Raw genomic sequence first — 18,156 nt, forward strand, 5'->3', positions numbered from 1 at the left:
AGTCAGGTCCACATCAGTCTTTAAAATAAAGTTCTTTAATAGTCTCCATTTAATTGGTTTATTTGCTGTTAATAAACTGGCAACACTGGAGGGGCCAAGGGTAAGTTCTCAGCCAGGCTCCTGTGTCTGGGCTCAGGCAGGCACAGGCACTCCATGCCCCACGGGACGGAGAGAAAAGGCCCCACCTTGGGGAACCTCCAGATGAACACAGTGGCCAATGAGCAAAGAACCAGAGGAGCTAAAGGAAGACAAGGGAGGTCAGGGAGGAGATGGGCAGGCGGGGGGGCAGCATTCTCCGACACCCACCCTGCCCGGCTCAGGAGCCTCTCTGCCTGCCCTGGGGCCAGGGAGGTTTGGCTCACAGAGTCTGCATCTTCCGCTCCATCACGGGACTGATGGGAGAAGCTCAGACAGAGATGGTTTCCCATGATCCCATCCTCTGGCAGGCCAGGGCTCCAGGACTGCGAGGGAAAGGTGGGCATGGTGCCATTGTCCTTACCCTGGGGACAGTGAAGAAACAGGCTCCCCAATGACCTGGGCCCTCAGACCCAGGAGACAAGAGCTTCTAGGGTGTTCCTTCCACTGAGCCTGCACCTGCACCTGGGGTGGACAGAGCACTGGGGAGGCGAGAGGGACAGGGATGGGCAGAGCCTGTGGCACGGACACTCGTGCTCACTGCACTCGCCCTGGCCCAGCAGCTTCTCGCAGCCTGCCTCAAGGTCACTCCTCAGTGAAGTCTCTGTCTATGTCCATGTAGGGCTCCTCAATGTAGCTGACCAGGGCGGAGGGCGACTGGCGGTCTGGGTTCAACAAGATGGACACTGTCTCCTTCCAGTATGAGAAGCTGATGCAGGAGCTCTGAGTGAAGAGCGAGAGGGTTGGGCCTCGCCTGGTGTCCCACAGGAGGGACCTGGCTTCCCACGCTTCTCCTGCCCCCTCCCCCAGGGTTGGGACACTCACATTTTCCAGGCAGGTGCTGTCCTTGTCCTTGTGCAGGTAATGCTGCTGCCAAAAGCGCAGCAGGTTGTGGAAGTTGTTGAGCAGGAAGCCGGGGTATTTCTTGCTGTGCTCCATCCGCTGCAGCAGCCGCAGGTACAGGGGCAGCCGCTCTTTCCTTCGGGCCAGCATCAGGATCACCAGGCTGGTGTTCAGGCAGCTGACGTTCTCCTGTAAGGCCAAAGGCAGACAGACCGCGTGCCACACAGGCCCACACGCTGGCACAGCACAGTCCACGGGCACCTTTCTGTACCCTATGCCCACCTACCATTCACACTGGCAGTAGCATTTTGGTTCGTGTGTGATTTCTTACAGAAGCTTCTCTCCCCTGCTAGGGCTGGGAGCACAGGCTAAGTGTGTGGTTATTCTCTTTAGAATTTTAGTGCTGCACTAGGCGGTAAGCTCCAGAAATAAGTCTAGTCTACCTCGTTCACCAAGCATCCCTAGCCCCAGGCCTTCCCACCCAGCATGTCTGCAACAAAAGAACCACTGCTCAGAGGTGCAAAGCACGATTCTCATCTTAGAGAAGGGGTGAGGCTGGAAGAAGGGAAGACTGCCAGTTAGTGAAGGAGGTGAAACAGAACTTGGGTCCAACTCCACAGCCCACTGTAGCCAGAAGGTAAGGGTTGGGCACATGGGGAAGAACATTAGCCTGGAGTGAGAAGAATGCAGTGCCAAACTCCTCTCTGCCCCAACTGACTGACTTCAGGAGACTGGATACTGGTCTTAGTTCCCCTGTAAACTGAGCCACTGGACAACACCCTAGGAAGAACTGTTTCCAGAAAGAAGGGGGGAAACAGACATGTTGACCTTCAGGATGAGAGATGGTTTCTTTTTTTTGTTTGTTTTGTTTTTTTGTTTTGTTTTTTTTGAGACAGGGTTTCTCTGTGTAGCCCTGGCTGTCCTGGAACTCACTCTGTAGACCAGGCTGGCCTCGAACTCAGAAATCCGCCTGCCTCTGCCTCCCAGAGTGCTGGGATTACAGGCGTGCACCACCACAGCCCAGGAGCGATGGTTTCTAATCTACCCTCTCTGACCGCTCACTGGCTGGGGCCTCTCACCTGGGTCAGTGTCTGAACGTGGATGATATTGATGAGGCGGAAGAGGAAGGACATCTGCGTGGGCACCTGGGATATGTAGGCAAGCAGACGGCACTCGGACAGGACCTCGGCCACTGTGGAGGAAGGCAGAGGTGTGACAGCAGGTGCATACAATGGCAGGGCGTCTGTGCCACGGGTTAAATCCATTTGGGTCCTGACTGCAGCTGGTGCTCTCACCACCAAAGCAAGGTTAAGGGTCGGCGAGGTGGCTCAGCAGTTAGGACCACTTGCTACTCTTTGAGGACCTACGATGGTGGCTCTTCAGGGTATGCAATACTTTCTTCCAGCTTCTACCTACTCCTGGACTTATTATATACAGGATCCCATATTTACATAATTAAAAACAAATCTTTATAAAGAACCACAAAAACATAGCTTTCTTAAAAGCTGCAACAGCAGGTCAACCTCCAACTGCTTGGTCACCAGGCTGCGCCAAATCTCCGAGGTCCCACTGGCCCTTCCTGCAGCTCCCGCCCAGCGTGGCCCCAGCTCCAGCCTCTGTATGTCTCTTCTCAGGAGACAGGTTGAGAGCACTCAGTAAGAAGCACAGCAGGCCTGAGAAGCCTGCTGGACAACAGTCCTGCTGCACAAACATGAGCAGCGGGGCTTGGATCACTGGGACCCATGTGCAGTGTGCATCTACGACCCCAGAGCTGGGGTCACACAGGCAGGCAGGTCCCCAGCACCAGCCAACCTAGTCAAATCCATGAGCCCCAGGTTCAGTAGGAGACTGTTCAAACACTAAAGGTAGAAAGAGAGACCTGGTATCAATCTCTGGCTCTACATCTGTATACATAGCCACACACACTCCACATCTGTATGCATACCCACACATACATAAACCACACACAAAGAAACAGTCAAATTTAAACTTTCCAGCACTCTCAAGGACACTGGATGGCATAGCTCTCCGATACCTGTGTCCACTGGTGTGGTAAGGGGAAGGAGCACTGAACGACTGACCTCCCATACTACTGGGAAGGCACTACACAGCTTCCATCAAAGTGTGTGTGACCAGCCTCTTAAACAGACCCTTCAGAGAACAAACAGGAGGGAGATGGTCTTAATTATCCATGACCAAGATGCTTTTGGTACCAATGACAACAATCACTGTCCTTTTTTGGAAGTGTTCATAAGTGATCTGTTTGGTACCACAGACCTTCTAGGGGAAAAAGGCAGAGATGTGCATGTGTCACTACACAGGATTCTAGGTGAGGCCTGACACCACCACAGCCACACACTACAGTCCTGTGCAGAAAGAGACTAAAGGGGCCCTGTTCAATCCGAGCAGTCAGTCTAGAAGGCAGCTTTTCTTTATTAAGACGTTACACTTGTTCATTAAAGGAAGCAAATTCGTGGAAATGTTGACACAGCGAGGAGAAGGTCAAGACCGTCCTGACCACAGGCACACAATCCTGGCTGGAGGCCAGGTGTCCGGCAGTCAGACTGCAGCCACGTGCACTGGCCCCTTGGCCGCCTTACCTTTCATGTCCACCTGGTTTTCAAATCGGTCCAGTGACAGAGTGACGCAGCGCACCAGCATGTTGGAGTCCACTAGCGAGCTGTTGATCTGTTTCAGGAACACCTGGAACTGGAGCAGAGATGGTGCTCACTGGCAGGGGCTGCTGGCCAGGGCACCACCGATCTCCTACCCCAGCTCCACCACTCTGCAGACAGGACACACTGAGGAGCCTGCTAAGATACTGTAACAGGCAAAGTTCTCATTCCAATAGTCCCGGGGTCTGGCTCAAAGCCTGAGATAGAGTAGGTATAGTGAATGTTTGCGGAAGACTGTCCCACTGGGTCCCAGACTGGGTCCCCCTGTGTGACTACCTGAGATGGGTGAGATGGGCAGGCCAGAGCTCACAGCCTGCCCAGGCTGCGGCCAGCAGCACGGAGCTGCGGAGATGCATGATGCAAGCCCTACCTTGGCATCGGTGTTGATGTATTTATTGAATCTCTTGAATGCATCCACATTAAACTTCATCAGCTCCCCCAGGAGGTCAAAGTAGCTCTGGAGGACGTCCCGCGACTTGCACTCGCTGTCCACGATGCAGTATAAGATGTGCTGGGTTGAGCAGGGACAGGGTGAGGGTGTGAACATTCCGGCCTGGCCTGAAGCTCAAACTATCCTCCTGCTTCGAGCAGGCGTCCAGGTGATGGGGCCTGTGGCCTTGTCTAGGTTCTTTTCTGAAGGCACTGGTGGCTCCAAGGGCAGAGCCAGCGTCTAGCCTCAGCAGGACACAGGATGGGCATGTGGTAGTCTCTTTCCCAGACTCACACATGAAGCCTCTGACTTGCTTTGCAGCTATCTACATGTTTCTCTGTCTCCAGACCTAACAAGGGCCACTGCCCTGAGAACCAGGGCCTAGAATTAAAGGGCAGAGCACATATTCTGACGCTCAGCACGGTCTTTATGTTTATGGATGAAACTGCTTACAACATATACAAATCACTAAATGTTTATTAAGAATGATAAGCCAACTCAACTCAACAGGGAAACTGCTCCCAATACTTGGGTTCTGGTTTCCCCTCCCTCCCTCTGGTCATTCCTGTTTGGTGTTTTCTGAAGCAGGACCTGGCCTTGAACTTGTGCGACTCCTGGTTTGGCCTCTAAAGCACGGGGGATTCCCAGCTCAGTCCTTGCCTCAAGCCTACACAGACTGGCAGCTGCTTTCCTTTACAACTCACGGTTCCATGGTCACAGGAATTTTCTAAAAAATACAACTGTAATTCTGACTATTTGCTCTCCAATTTCTTTTTGCTACAGGTCATTAATCAATATGGAAAATTTTAACTTTTATTTTTTTACAGCCCGATTTCTGCCCCCTCCCATGGTCCCTCATTCCATTCCTCCTCCCTGCTTTCTCCAAGAGGATGTCTCCCCTCCACTCCCACCAGGCTTCTTACTCCCTGAGGCCTCAAGGGTTAGGCGTGTTTTCTCCCACTGAGGCCAGACAGGGCAGTCCTCAGCTGTAATGTGTGTCGGGCCTGTATGTGTATATGGGAGCCTCAGAGCAGCTCCTGTATGCTGCCTGGTTGGTGGCTCTGTTAACTTTTAGTCAATACCATATTATCCTCAGGGTCAAAGGGCTTGCTGGGTAACTCAATACCTACAGGGAGCCCACAGCTGGCAACCCAGGGCCAGCCCTGAGCAGTGTGCACTTGGAACAACCAGAACAGGCCTGTTCCTGACCAAACTCCTTAAGGCTCAGGGCAGGGAATCAATGTTATGGCTGGGGAAAAAGGCCACCCGACCCCAGGTTCCTCCGCCATACCTCCAGAAGGCCTCGCTTCAGCAGGAACATCTGGTCTGCATAGGAGGTGGTCCCTCGGAGGAAACTTTCCACAGCCCGGGCTTGCCAAAACCTGCGACCCAAATGTTGACCCCTGGCCCAGGCGGCTGTGGCTGCCCTCCCCTGGTGCAGGCTCAGTGCCCCCAGGGGCGGAGTGGTTTGCAGCCAAGTGTCTGACATTTACTTAACGTTGTCCAGGCTGGGTCCCAGTCCTAGGTCTTGAGGACACGGCAATGAGCAGGAGAATTGCCATTCTCATATATGGTGCTCACAGCTCAGCAGGGACCTGTCTTTCATGTGGCTGTACCAGATCGGGTCTCTATGGTATATAGGCTTACACAGTGGCATCTGGGCTCAAAGAGTGGCCTTTAGTAAGTGCCATGTAAAACCATGCTAGGCTTCCAACTCTCAAAATACTGGAAGGACACGGACCTAGAAGCCAGGGGTGTGTGGACAGCAGAAGGGTATGTGTGGAGACGTCACTGAGTTCGTATGCATTGAGCTGCCCTAGAGAAGAGTCAGCAGACTCTGAGTGGCCCAGAGGCTCAGCTAGGATCCCTGAGGGAGGGTCTGAATAGGTGAGGCTGTGATGACAGGGACCCTGTAGGGACAGAGCCTTGTACCCAGGCCTGCTAGAATCCTCTTGTCTACAACCTTTACAACCCCTGCCCCGCCCATCCAGGTGGCTCCTGGGGCGGTTACTGGTTCTATTTCTTCCCATACTGCACTGAAGCAGGTTTCTTTCCTTCCATGCTTATTTCCTATGATCCCAGTGCCAGTTTGATGAATGTTCACTTACTCCTAGCATCCCCTGCTGGCATGTGACAAGGACACACACACTTACCAGCTGAGTCCCATGGAGCCAGTGGCAGTGAGGCCATCCACCTAACAGGTTTGGAGACCCACCCATTGGGTCCACCCTGCTCCCAACCCTCGCAGGTGCAGCTGCTCATAACTCACCTGAAGGAAGACTCTGCTGGCTCCTTCTTCATCACCTGCAGCAGCCGAGTTAGTAAGCCCCTCTTGCCGTCACACACAAGACTCCTGAAATCAGAGGAACAGACAACACTGGTGACAGAACTGAAAGGCTGACGGGGCCACTGAGCTAGTCCTGTGTTGGTGTGGATGGATGACAGACGGGGTAATGTCTGAGTCTGCAAGGAGGCTTTCTTGCTCCATTGTGCACCAGGACCTCAAAGCCTGTGCAGCCATCAGCTCAATAGCCAAGAACATTTCTATTGCACTTTAGGCCAGTTTTCCCTCCTCAGACCTACTGGCAAGAGGCAGAGGCACACCCAGGGCCAGATGGGGCTCTGAACTGCCAGAAGAAGGCCATTTATATCACAAATGGGTTTAATCCAGGCCACAGCAGAGAATGCCAGATAGAATCAAATCTGTGCCAACTGGACAGGGCCCAGGGTTTTTTCCTGCCCGGGTCAGTTCCAGCTCAGCTGTGGGCTTCCAGGCTGCAGCCTATGCAGTCTATGAGGCAAAGGCAGTAGGCAAGACAATGACCAGGCCTGTCACAGTGGCCAGTGCTGGCCCTTAAACTCTCTCCACACAGCAGCCCCATCTCCATCCCCTGTAGACACTGGGGCACTGCTGGATCCATCTTATCAGGAAGAAGTTGGGCATTTATGACTCTAGTTGCTAGATTAGGTCCATACTTCACAAGCTCCCATGAGCCTGGCATGTCACTGTGTTGATCCCAAAGATGAGGTAGACATAGGGCGGGGGTCTGGAGGGTCTGCTTCTTCTTGCCCTGTTTGGCACAGCTGCCACTGGGCAGGAAATGAGGACACCAGTAAAGGGGCCATTTGCATGGACAAAGTGGGAGGACAGAGTATAGCTGACCTCTGGCAGGGGCCAGATGAGACCTCTGCCATCTACATGTAGAGAGGAAGATGATGACGGCACTCCTTCTGAGGGCCGCTGTGATGCTCACTTAGGAAATGCAGGAGATGGGAGTATCTAGCACACAAGCCAGTGGTGAGCGGCAGCTATGTGTGAGAAAGCACAAGCAGGCACACCCATGTGTGCCCTCTGGGAGCACTGTATCCACAGGGTCCCCACCAGGGTCACCTGTCAGTGTTGAGGACAGCTTCCACCTCAGGGATGTTGGCTTTCAGAGAGATGGCACTGAGTTCATTGAGCTCCTGATTGTTGAGCAGCAGGTACTTGTTCCTGAAACAAATGGGTTCAAAGGGTAAAGGGCAGGACGGGGCTGCTGGGCAGAAGTCTGCCTCTGCCCACGCCTGTGGGGAGCACTGAGCCCACAGCACTCCCGCACATGCTGGCCACTCACTAATGGCCCTTCCTTGGCATCTCCAGGTCTCCGTGTTGCACATCAAACACGTTTATATGGCTTCTCAAGTCACCCACACCTCAGCAGTCCAATCCCATCTGCCATCTTAGTCCTGAGCCTAGCCCTGCTGCAGCATTCTCAGTGGCCAGAGTCACGGCCGCAGAGGCCTGACCAACTATGACACAATCTCTCCTCTTCCATCCAGGCTTGTCATTACGGTCTGTGCAGTGCGGAAGCAGCGTCCTCAGCTGTTCCTCATGGGAGGGGAACCCTCACTCAGCTCCTTGAGTGACTTTTCAGAACAGGCTCTGGACCATGTAATTATTGAAAATGCTTGCCCTAATTCTCACAGTTCTGTTGTGTGAACACCTAGGGAGTGACCGTGTCTTCGCGGCCCTGTACACCATGCCACCTCTGTGGCTACGACAAACTGAGTGATTCACACCGTCACACCATCTGACCACTCTGGGTTTCATGACCCTGCCATACCCTCCTAAAGGGGCTTCTCTGCGTGGGGCCTTCTGGCTAAACAGTCCGCATGCTGCCTCCTCGCCCCCCAGGCCTCTGCTCACAGACTGCTTCTGCAATAGTCACTGGACACCGCCAGCCACTCAGGACACCGCCAGCCACTCAGGACACCGCCAGCCACTCAGGACACCGCCAGCCACTCAGGACACCGCCAGCCACCCAGGACACTTGGCAGCTGTCCTTTCACAGTGTGCTCTTTTGTTCCCACACACCATGCCTATTTGTCATCAGGCATTCTGTAACTGGTGACCTTCTCTAATGGTAACTTCCTCTCCCAAATGTACCCTACATGACAGCAGGGTATGGCCATAGTATTTCCATTGAGCCAGGTATGCAGAAGTGCCGATTGAGAGTTTGATGAAAGCTAGGACGGATGGACGGACGGACACACGGACACAGACATACACACACATACACACACACACACACACACACACACACACACACACACACACAGAAAATTAGTATAATTCTGTCATCTCTGGATGTCTTCAGCCACAGATGCTCTCACAAGACAGAATCACAAAAGAGACAGAGGCCCCTAGGCAGCGCTGTCCTGAGGCATGGTCTGTTAACTTGTACAACGTTCCAAACTTCTAAATCAACGTTTAAGAATCAGGTTAGGCCCAGTGCTGTCATGACTAAGCTAGGTGTTCCTCTGGTCCTCCATGGAAGCCTTCAATTCAGTGCACCCACTGCTTTGTGCACAGAGTTGTCAGGTCCTTCCCCTAATGCCAAGGCTAAGAATCCAGTTCCTCTGCACTGTCTCCCTTACAGTGGACAATCATTTTCTTGTACATTCACCACCAAAAGCTTAACCATTAAAAATCAAAAAATAGAATATCTCAAAAAAGTGGGAAGGGCTGTCAGCACATTTCACTGTAGAGGTGGGAGTCTCCGTGTTTCCAGTCAGGGACTCTGGCTCAGGGGTTAGTCACTGGACAAGAGCACAGAGGGGCAGCACTTTTGTCCTCTGAAGGGGACTGTGAGGAGAGAGGAAAGACCCAGGACATCGATGGAAGGAAGGGTAGTCAACACACAAGGCTGAGGAGCACAGCCATACCAGGATCCCCGGGGCTCCCACCAGCCCTCAGACCGCTCCTGGTCAGAGAAGGGGGGCCTGTAGAAGACACCTCCAGGGCATGCATACTTACTCATGGTGGTCACTGAAACTCTGGAGAAGTCTCAAAAACTGGATCTTCAAGGTGATGTCCTGTAACACAAATTAAAGCCACATTAGTCACAACACTTCTAAATAAAGCAAGGCTGGGCTCTAGCGACATCCCTGTCTGGTGACACTGCTTCTTTTGTGTCCCTGCCCTCCAGCACAGTGAGGGTTTTCTTGAGTTGAAAAGTCAGACCTTCATAGCTGATCGGGGTCAAGGTAAACTAATGTAGACCTTTTCTGCTAACAACATCCTAGCATATTGGATTTAAAAAATAAAATCCTCCAAGTCCTTTACATGTGAGACTAGTTTAGAAGCTAGAAAGGAAAACCTATCAGAAAGGCCTGGCCCTGAGAGCCAGGCAGAGGTGCACAGGAGCTCGGAAAGTGGAGTGTGGGGATGGTGAGAGGCCAGGTCATGACACGGCTCTGGCTTCTATGTCCTGCAGTGAACAGGGCGGGCCGAGCCGGGAGCTTAGGCTAGGCTGGTGAAGTCTCCCAGGAGAATTAAGAAATCCTGAGAGGCAGGGCCGAGAAATTAAACATGAATCTGGCTCCTCTAAAGGGAGCAGAAGAGTGTCCAGGGAGGAGGCTGCCTCCAAACATCAGAGAATGACACACACGCCACCCCAAGTGTGTGATGACCCAAACACAAGCTGTTGGCCACAGCAGCATATCCAAGAGACCATAAGGAAGTAAGTAACAAATTATTAGAGAAAAATTGTAAAAGCAAAAGCAGAAGACACAGTATGTTTCCACAATGAACAAAGACCAGGCGGTCATTCAGTCCCCCGAAGTCAGACGCATTATCTAGAAATATACTCACTCTAATTACCAACTCACATGGAAGGATGAAAGCAACCTGACAAGGTTAGAGGCAGGGCACTGAGGAAAGTCACACAATGCAGGTTTGAGAAACCACGGCACCAGGCCCTGCTAGGACATCAGGTCTTTTGTGCCAGAGTTGTGGAAAGGCGGAGCTCTGAGGACAATAGGCACATGACCCCCCTACTCCAAGAAAACAGGTTCAGAGATTCTGTGACTCAGTCAAAGGTGAGGGGCACAAAGGACTTCTTCTTCTTTTTTTTTTTTTTTTTTTTTTTTTTTTCTGAGACAGGGTTTCTCTGTGTAGCCATGGCTGTCCTGGAACTTACTCTGTAGACCAGGCTGGCCTCGAACTCAGAAATCCGCCTGCCTCTGCCTCCCAAGTGCTGGAGTTAAAGGCATGCACTACCACCGCCCAGCCACAAAGGACTTCTGATGCTCACTCAACACCTTATCGGGATGCTCTGGGATACAACCGGAGGTAAATTCTTGACCTAAAAACTTTGTTTCTGCTGTCTTCTACAGGAATGAGTCCCTCAGGGTCAGCAGTGGTTCTTAGAACAGCTAACTCTTTGCAGCTGACATCCTGTGTGCTCCGAGGTTCTCTCACTTACCGGGCTACAGTCACAGTTCTGGTTGTGACCATGGAGGACAAGGGCAGATGCTGAGTGCTTCCTCCAAATCAGTTTGTCGAACAAATTGTTGAGTCCTGGGATCAACTTGAACTCAGCAATCATCCTGTGGACCTGTGTGGGGTTGTAAGGGAGAAATACTGAGACCAGTGTGTGCATAAGATTAGCAAGGCCTCTCCTCAGTTCAGCTGTCTGCAGGGTGAAGAAAGAAGTTGCTAGTAGTGAGTGCTGCCATTCAAAGACAACCTCCACACACCCTCCACCCTGACTACACAGAAAAATGTCCTTAAAAACATAAGTGTGCTGAGCACACACACATGTGCTGGTGGCTTGAGAAGCTAGGAAAGGGCATCAGATCCTCTAGAGATGAGGCGTAAGCTGTTCTAGTTGGCTCGGAAAATGTTCTTTTCTTTTTCTTTTCTTTCTTTCTTTTTTAGGTTTTTGTTTTTGTTTTTTTTGTTTTTGGTTTTGGTTTTTTTGGATTTTGTTTTTTTGAGACAGGGTTTCTCTGTGTAGCCCTGGCTGGCCTGGAACTTACTCTGTAGACCAGGCTGGCCTGGAATTCAGAAATCCGCCTGCCTCTGCCTCCCAGAGTGCTGGGATTACAGGTGTGCGCCACCACCACCCAGCTTCAGAAAATGTTCTTAAGAGCTAGAAAGACGGCTCAGTTAAAGCAGTGGTTAGAAACACTGGCTGCTCTTCCAGAGGACGGCGGTTTGATTCTCAACACCTACATGGCTATTTAGAACCTTCTGTAACTCCAGTCAAATGGGATCCATCACATTCTTCTGGCATTTGAAGGTACCACACACATGATGTACAGCCACAGACAGGCAAAACACCCATACACACACCCGCACCCACACGAGAAGGAAATAAGTGCTCTTTAACTTGTTTTTATTATTTTATGTGTAGAGGTGCTTTGCCGACATCACATGTGTGCCCAGTGCCCATGAAGGCCAGAGAGTGTCAGAGCCTGGAACTGAATTTACAGAAAGCTGTAAGCTGCTATGTGGGTGCTGGGGACCAAACCTTGATCCTCTGGAAGAACAGACTCACTTTTAAACACATACAATCTCTCCAACCCTGAGAAAATCTTCCTAAATCACAGGAAAAGCTCAACCTCTCAATATGAAGAAAAGTTCACATCTCAAACAATCTCTTACTTTTTTAGATGGACAAAGGAGAAAGAAATTTAACAGTTCACAGTTGGTAGTGACATTTCAGGAGTTCTCAAGTCTAGGTGGATCTACTGGAGGAAGCCAGCCGCAGAGAGTATCTTGCTCCTGTCTCCTGCGGTCTGTTTTCTGTTTCCTGGCTGTCATATAGGACTGTTTTGTTATACCACTCCTTCTTGCCACAAGGACTGATCCCTCTAAACAGTGAGCCAAAACAAACCTTTCTCTTTCAGATTGCTTTTCACAGTGACACAAAACCTGATCGAGAAATCAGGGATCTAGAGATGCAGTGCCGCTGCTGTGGCCAAACCAGACTATATAGTCCCTAGGCCTTTGGAACTCATTTGCCAGAGAAAACTGGAAGTTGGGAGAGTGGGGCAGGATAGGAAGAGAGAGAGCAAGAGAGAGAAGAGGAGGAGATCCAGGAGAGATCCAGCAGGGCTTACCAGAAGTTCTAGTGGGGTCTCAAATACCAGGATACCATACAAGAGCAGACCAAAGAGACAGCTCATGAGGTTTCAGTGGGAACAGGATCTAGTGAACAATCCCAACACACTTTGGTAAATGACTTGCTTACATTTTGCCATCTCCTGAAGCTGGAAGGCTGAGTTTAAATGTGACAGATGAATTGGAGGAGGAAACTTGAGGACAGGACAGCTTTCGAGCTATGGCATGGCTGTTACTGACTGCTCTAGCCAATTTTAGTGAAAACCAGGAGCAAAAAGCAGATAAGAATTTGAAAAGCAAAGTGGGCTAGTCAGAAAAAGAAGGTGAAAGTTGTGTATAAAGAGGATGGGAAAGCGATTGGGACCATTAAAAAGAAGCCACGCTCTCTACACAGGAGCAGGGAGACAGAACGAGGAAAGCGGCTAACAGCACTTACAGGATTAGACTGCGCCCACTGACCCCAGGCTCCCAACCACAAGCTCATCTGAAGCACCTCCTGTGAGCAGAGGCTGTCCTACAGCACTTTTCTCCCAGGTTCAGCTCCCAGACACTGAAGACCACTGCAGTTGCAGTCCCAGTGGACCTAGTCATTACTTGTGTTAGTAGCACACCTTGGTACCACTTATAGGATATTAATTTTTTGTTTTATTTTTATGACAGAGTTTTGCTATATAGCCCAGACTGGTTTTGAACTTGGGCTCTTCATGCCCTCTGAATGCTGGGATTATAGATGAACAGCACCGCACGCAGCTGCACGATGCTGGTTTTGTGGGTGTAGAATGTAGGAGCTATGGAATCATGGAAGCTCTCACTGAGGTTTCCAGCAAAGCCTAGAGGCCAGGATCCTGAAGTGTAGTCTCAGAGTCCTCCAGAGGGCGTCTGAGCGGGTGATGCAGGAACCCAAGCGGTGGTAAAAGGCTTGGAGCCAGTGCTCAGCTGGTGGTTCTGCTTTGGCAGGTTGTTTCCGGCTGCCATGACTGAGCTGCTCTGTTCTGCCACACCCTCCCCACTACAATTAAATGACATCTCTGAAACTATGGGCAAAAATAAACCTTTCCTCCTTTATGAGACTTTTCTCAGGTATCTGGTCATCAATGCAAAAGTCTGGCTAATACAGCATCACTTTGGTGACTCAGACACCAGCCAAGTCTAAATGCTGCAGGTGACAGGGCATGCTGGTACTTCCTGCAGGAGGGTGGTTTGGCAGTATCCCCCGAATTTACAAATCCATACTTTTTTAGCCAACATTTCCCCTTTTATTACCAGACAGACCCTTACATGTGATAAATGACATAATTACAGCATCAGTGGTAGAAGCATTAGCTATAATATCCAAGGAAGACTTAATTTACACTTCTATTAATGAAAATTAAACAAATTATGGGATGAAAAACAGGAGCAGAAAAGAAAGAATCCAAGTCTTTCACATGTAGTCAGCTAGACAATCACTGAATACATGAAAGAAAATGTGTCTTATATTCAATTGAATGCATAAAAATGTTTGCTTCTGTAAGTATAAAAGAGCTATTGAAGGAAATATTCGGATGTGTGTCAGGATGCTGGGGCCCAGAGGGAAGACAGGTTCCATTGATGCTAATTTGTATCAACTATGGGAATTATATGCCTAAATTTTTTTATACAATATGAAACAAAACCCTTGCTACCTCGTTATGAACAGACTACCCTTGTTAAATAATAGCCAGAAAATGAATGAGGCTGGAATCCAACCCTATGATCAGCTACAGTCACTCTATGGGGCAGTAAAGCAAGGCTGGCTAAGGAGACAGCACCTAACTCAGGCATCTCCCTCCAGAGTTCTGGCTCGTCCCAGCGTACCACTGCACGGAGGCGGAGGAAGTGTGTCATGGGAATGTCCCTGGGGTTACACTTAGGGTGTCCTGCTTGTCACGAAGTAAGCAACTCTGCTCAGCACGCCCTTCGGTCATCATGTACAACCTCAAAAGACCCCATCAGGAGAACACGAAACTCTGAAAACATGAGCCAAATAAACCATTCCTCCCTTTAATCTGCTGCTACCAGACATCACCACAGCAGTAAAAACCTAAGAAAACCTTGTTCCTCCTCCTCCGAGGCTTAGGAGCCCTTTTCCCAGCATTTGTCCAGGTTTCGTAAGTGGGCACAGCTTTAGGCTCTGCCCTAGTCTCCTGATTCACCTCAGAGTGGCAGTTACTCTACTGTACCTACAAGGGCCAGTCTGGATTTTTAAAGATAGTTTTAATTTTTTCAGATTATAGTTACATCATTTCTCTCTTCCCTTTCCTCCCTCCAAACCCTTCCATGTATACCTTCCCTCCTGCTCTTTTTTGTTGAATTGTTGCTATATACATATATGTGCACCCTGCCCAGTCTATCTAAAGGTGATTGTATGCACCTTTTTAGGGCTGATCATTTGGTATTAGATAACCAATTGGTGATATCTTTTTCACAGCATCAATTTGTTGTTTGTTTGTTTATTTTTAGACAGGGTTTCTCTGTGCTATCCTAGAACTTACTCCGTGTACTAGGCTGGTCTTGAACTTCCAGATTTCCACTAGCCTCTGCCTCCTGAGTGCTGGGATTAAAGGTGTGCACCATCACCACCCAGCACACAGCATCAGTCTTTAATATTACATCACTAAAGTAAAATGCTTGCTCTTAGCCTGCACACTGTCACTCCCTAGAGATGCTGCCTGAAGCACAGAGACACTGATGGATACTTCTATCACTGAAGATTAGTTAAACAAATAATGACCCATCCAAATGACAGGATAAAAAACAGGAGTGGAAAAGAAAGAATTCAAGCCTTTCACATGTAGTGAGCAAATAATCACTGAAATACATGAAAAGAAGTAGATCTTATATTCAATTGAGCAAGTAAAAATTATATTTGCTTCTATAAGTAGAAAAGAGTCTAGAATCAACCTGGTTTCCTTACAAGAAGGCAGGCAATGCATGCTGCTGGGCTAGAGTGTATGTCTTCTGAGGCCAGCGGAGACACTCCTGGCCCCGCAGGCTCTGCTCCGCTCCTCTCTCCATTCGGAGGCTCACCTGGTTCCGCTGACGCCCCATCAGCAACACGCAGAGGACATAAAGCACTTCCAGTTTGTACATGATCTCATGCATGATCTTCATTGACTGGGGCAGCTGGGTCCTGGCTGAGGCGTGTGGCAGCCCACCCTCCTCCGAAGTGCCTAGGGAAGGGAACACAGTAGGGGCTGGCAGAGCCCCTATAGGGTGGGTGAGGCCTGGCTCCTGAGGAAGCTCACTCTCCTCAGAGGTCAGCTGTGAAAAGCTGGAACTGAAAAGCTATCAGACCTCACTCAAGCTCTCATTAGACAGTTTAAGTCCAGGGAACCTCCTCGCACCCTCAAGAACAGGACCAGCTTAGAAACCTAGGAAAGGGTTTCTTCAGTTCCATACATTTCTTTTCTTTTCTTTTCCTTTCTTTCTTTCTTTCTTTCTTTCTTTTTTTTTTTCCGAGACAGGGTTTCTCTGGGTAGCCCTGGCTGTCCTGGATTTCACTCTGTAGACCAGGCTGGCCTCAAACTCAGAAATCCGCCTGCCTCTGCCTCCCAAGTGCTGGGATTAGCATATTTTTCAACATCAAGTAAAACATTCTGCCTCAGCAACACAGTCACCTCTCCCTCGAATTTCTTATCACTAATCAGACCAACAGATGTCTGGCAGCAAATTGTGGAGAACACTCTTCAGGTCCCAATGACCAGCTGTCTACACACTGCCGACAGCATGTGGAGTCTTTTCCAATACTTCCCTGTAGGTAAGCCCTCTTCTTCACTCTCTTCCCCAGTGAACACGAGCCCAGCTCTGGATTCTAAGACAAGCTCTGCAAACCACAGTGCTGCAGGGAGATGACAAGCAGCACTTCCTCATTTCCATTTAACTGGATGGTTTTTTGGCTTGGTTTGGTTTTGATTTTATTTTTTTAGTTTGTATTCTTCCTGGTGACTCAAATGGCAGTAGGCAAAGTTTAAGGAAAATTGTACCATTAAAAAGAAAAAAGGCCTGAGAAAATGCTATGCACTGAATATAAGCTTGTACTCACAGTAGGAAACCCAGGACCCCTGCACCCGCACTGGGCATCCTAACCAGTCACTACAACAGACCCAGCCACACACTTGAGCCTTAAACACTATTATTCCTGGCTTTGCAGGGCTCTGGGGAGGTGCTGGTATGGTGGGGGATGGGGGGAGAGAGCAGGGTACACAGTGCTGGGGGGGACAGAGCAGGGCACACAGTGCTGGGGGGAGACAGAGCAGGGCACACAGTGCTAGGGGGACAGAGCAGGGCACACAGTGCTGGGGGGGGGACAGAGCACACGGTGCTGGGGGGGGACAGCAGGGCACACAGTGCTGGGGGGGACAGAGCAGGGCACACAGTGCTAGGGGGGACAGAGCAGGGCACACAGTGCTGGGGGGGACAGAGCAGGGCACACGGTGCTGGGGGGGCCAGAGCAGGGCACACAGTGCTGGGGGGGGACAGAGCAGGGCACACAGTGCTGGGGGGGACAGAGCAGGGCACACAGTGCTGGGGGGACAGAGCAGGGCACACAGTGCTGGGGGGGACAGAGCAGGGCACACAGTGCTGGGGGGACAGAGCAGGGCACACAGTGCTACAGCAGGGCACACAGTGCTGGGGGGGGACAGCAGGGCACACAGTGCTGGGGGCACAGAGCAGGGCACACAGTGCTGGGGGGACACAGCAGGGTACACAGTGCTGGGGGGACAGAGCAGGGCACACAGTGCTGGGGGGGACAGAGCACACGGTGCTGGGGGGGGACAGCAGGGCACACAGTGCTGGGGGGACAGAGCAGGGCACACAGTGCTGGGGGGGACAGAGCAGGGCACACAGTGCTGGGGGGGACAGAGCAGGGCACACGGTGCTGGGGGGGACAGAGCAGGGCACACGGTGCTGGGGGGGACAGAGCAGGGCACACGGTGCTGGGGGGACAGAGCAGGGCACACAGTGCTGGGGGGGACAGAGCAGGGCACACAGTGCTACAGCAGGGCACACAGTGCTGGGGGGGACAGCAGGGCACACAGTGCTGGGGGGACAGAGCAGGGCACACAGTGCTGGGGGGACAGAGCAGGGTACACAGTGCTGGGGGGACAGAGCAGGGCACACAGTGCTGGGGGGGGGGACAGAGCACACGGTGCTGGGGGGGGACAGCAGGGCACACAGTGCTGGGGGGGACAGAGCAGGGCACACAGTGCTAGGGGGGACAGAGCAGGGCACACAGTGCTGGGGGGGACAGAGCAGGGCACACGGTGCTGGGGGGGCCAGAGCAGGGCACACAGTGCTGGGGGGACAGAGCAGGGCACACAGTGCTACAGCAGGGCACACAGTGCTGGGGGGGGGGACAGCAGGGCACACAGTGCTGGGGGGACAGAGCAGGGCACACAGTGCTGGGGGGATAGAGCAGGGTACACAGTGCTGGGGGGACAGAGCAGGGCACACAGTGCTGGGGGGGGACAGAGCAGGGCACACAGTGCTGGGGGGGGGACAGAGCAGGGCACACAGTGCTGGGGGGGGGACAGAGCAGGGCACACAGTGCTGGGGGGGACAGAGCAGGGCACACAGTGCTGGGGGGACAGAGCAGGGTACACAGTGCTGGGGGGGACAGAGCAGGGCACACAGTGCTGGGGGGGGGCCAGAGCAGGGCACAC

General features: G+C 51.5%; 1 protein-coding gene across 2 annotated transcripts in view; it reads right to left on the reverse strand.

Moving 5' to 3' along the window:
• Positions 1–19: 19 nt before the first annotated feature.
• Positions 20–18,156, reverse strand: part of Trpc4ap (transient receptor potential cation channel subfamily C member 4 associated protein) — a 59,796-nt gene continuing 41,659 nt past the window's right edge. Inside the window, exons 9-19 of one of the 2 annotated variants that reach the window (XM_052184043.1) lie at positions 15,521–15,663; positions 10,830–10,961; positions 9,380–9,438; positions 7,475–7,576; positions 6,353–6,436; positions 5,375–5,465; positions 4,024–4,164; positions 3,579–3,687; positions 2,058–2,170; positions 961–1,167; positions 20–858 (exon numbers count right to left, since the gene is read on the reverse strand). In XM_052184043.1, the coding sequence (XP_052040003.1) occupies positions 721–858; positions 961–1,167; positions 2,058–2,170; positions 3,579–3,687; positions 4,024–4,164; positions 5,375–5,465; positions 6,353–6,436; positions 7,475–7,576; positions 9,380–9,438; positions 10,830–10,961; positions 15,521–15,663 (1,319 nt within the window). In that variant the 3' untranslated portion in view covers positions 20–720. Of the gene's footprint in view, positions 859–960; positions 1,168–2,057; positions 2,171–3,578; positions 3,688–4,023; positions 4,165–5,374; positions 5,466–6,352; positions 6,437–7,474; positions 7,577–9,379; positions 9,439–10,829; positions 10,962–15,520; positions 15,688–18,156 lie in introns of both variants that reach the window. The other variant, XM_052184042.1, reaches the window with a different exon arrangement.

This window comes from Apodemus sylvaticus, chromosome 5 (genome assembly GCF_947179515.1).
Source record: "Apodemus sylvaticus chromosome 5, mApoSyl1.1, whole genome shotgun sequence".
NCBI classification, from domain to species: domain Eukaryota; kingdom Metazoa; phylum Chordata; class Mammalia; order Rodentia; family Muridae; genus Apodemus; species Apodemus sylvaticus.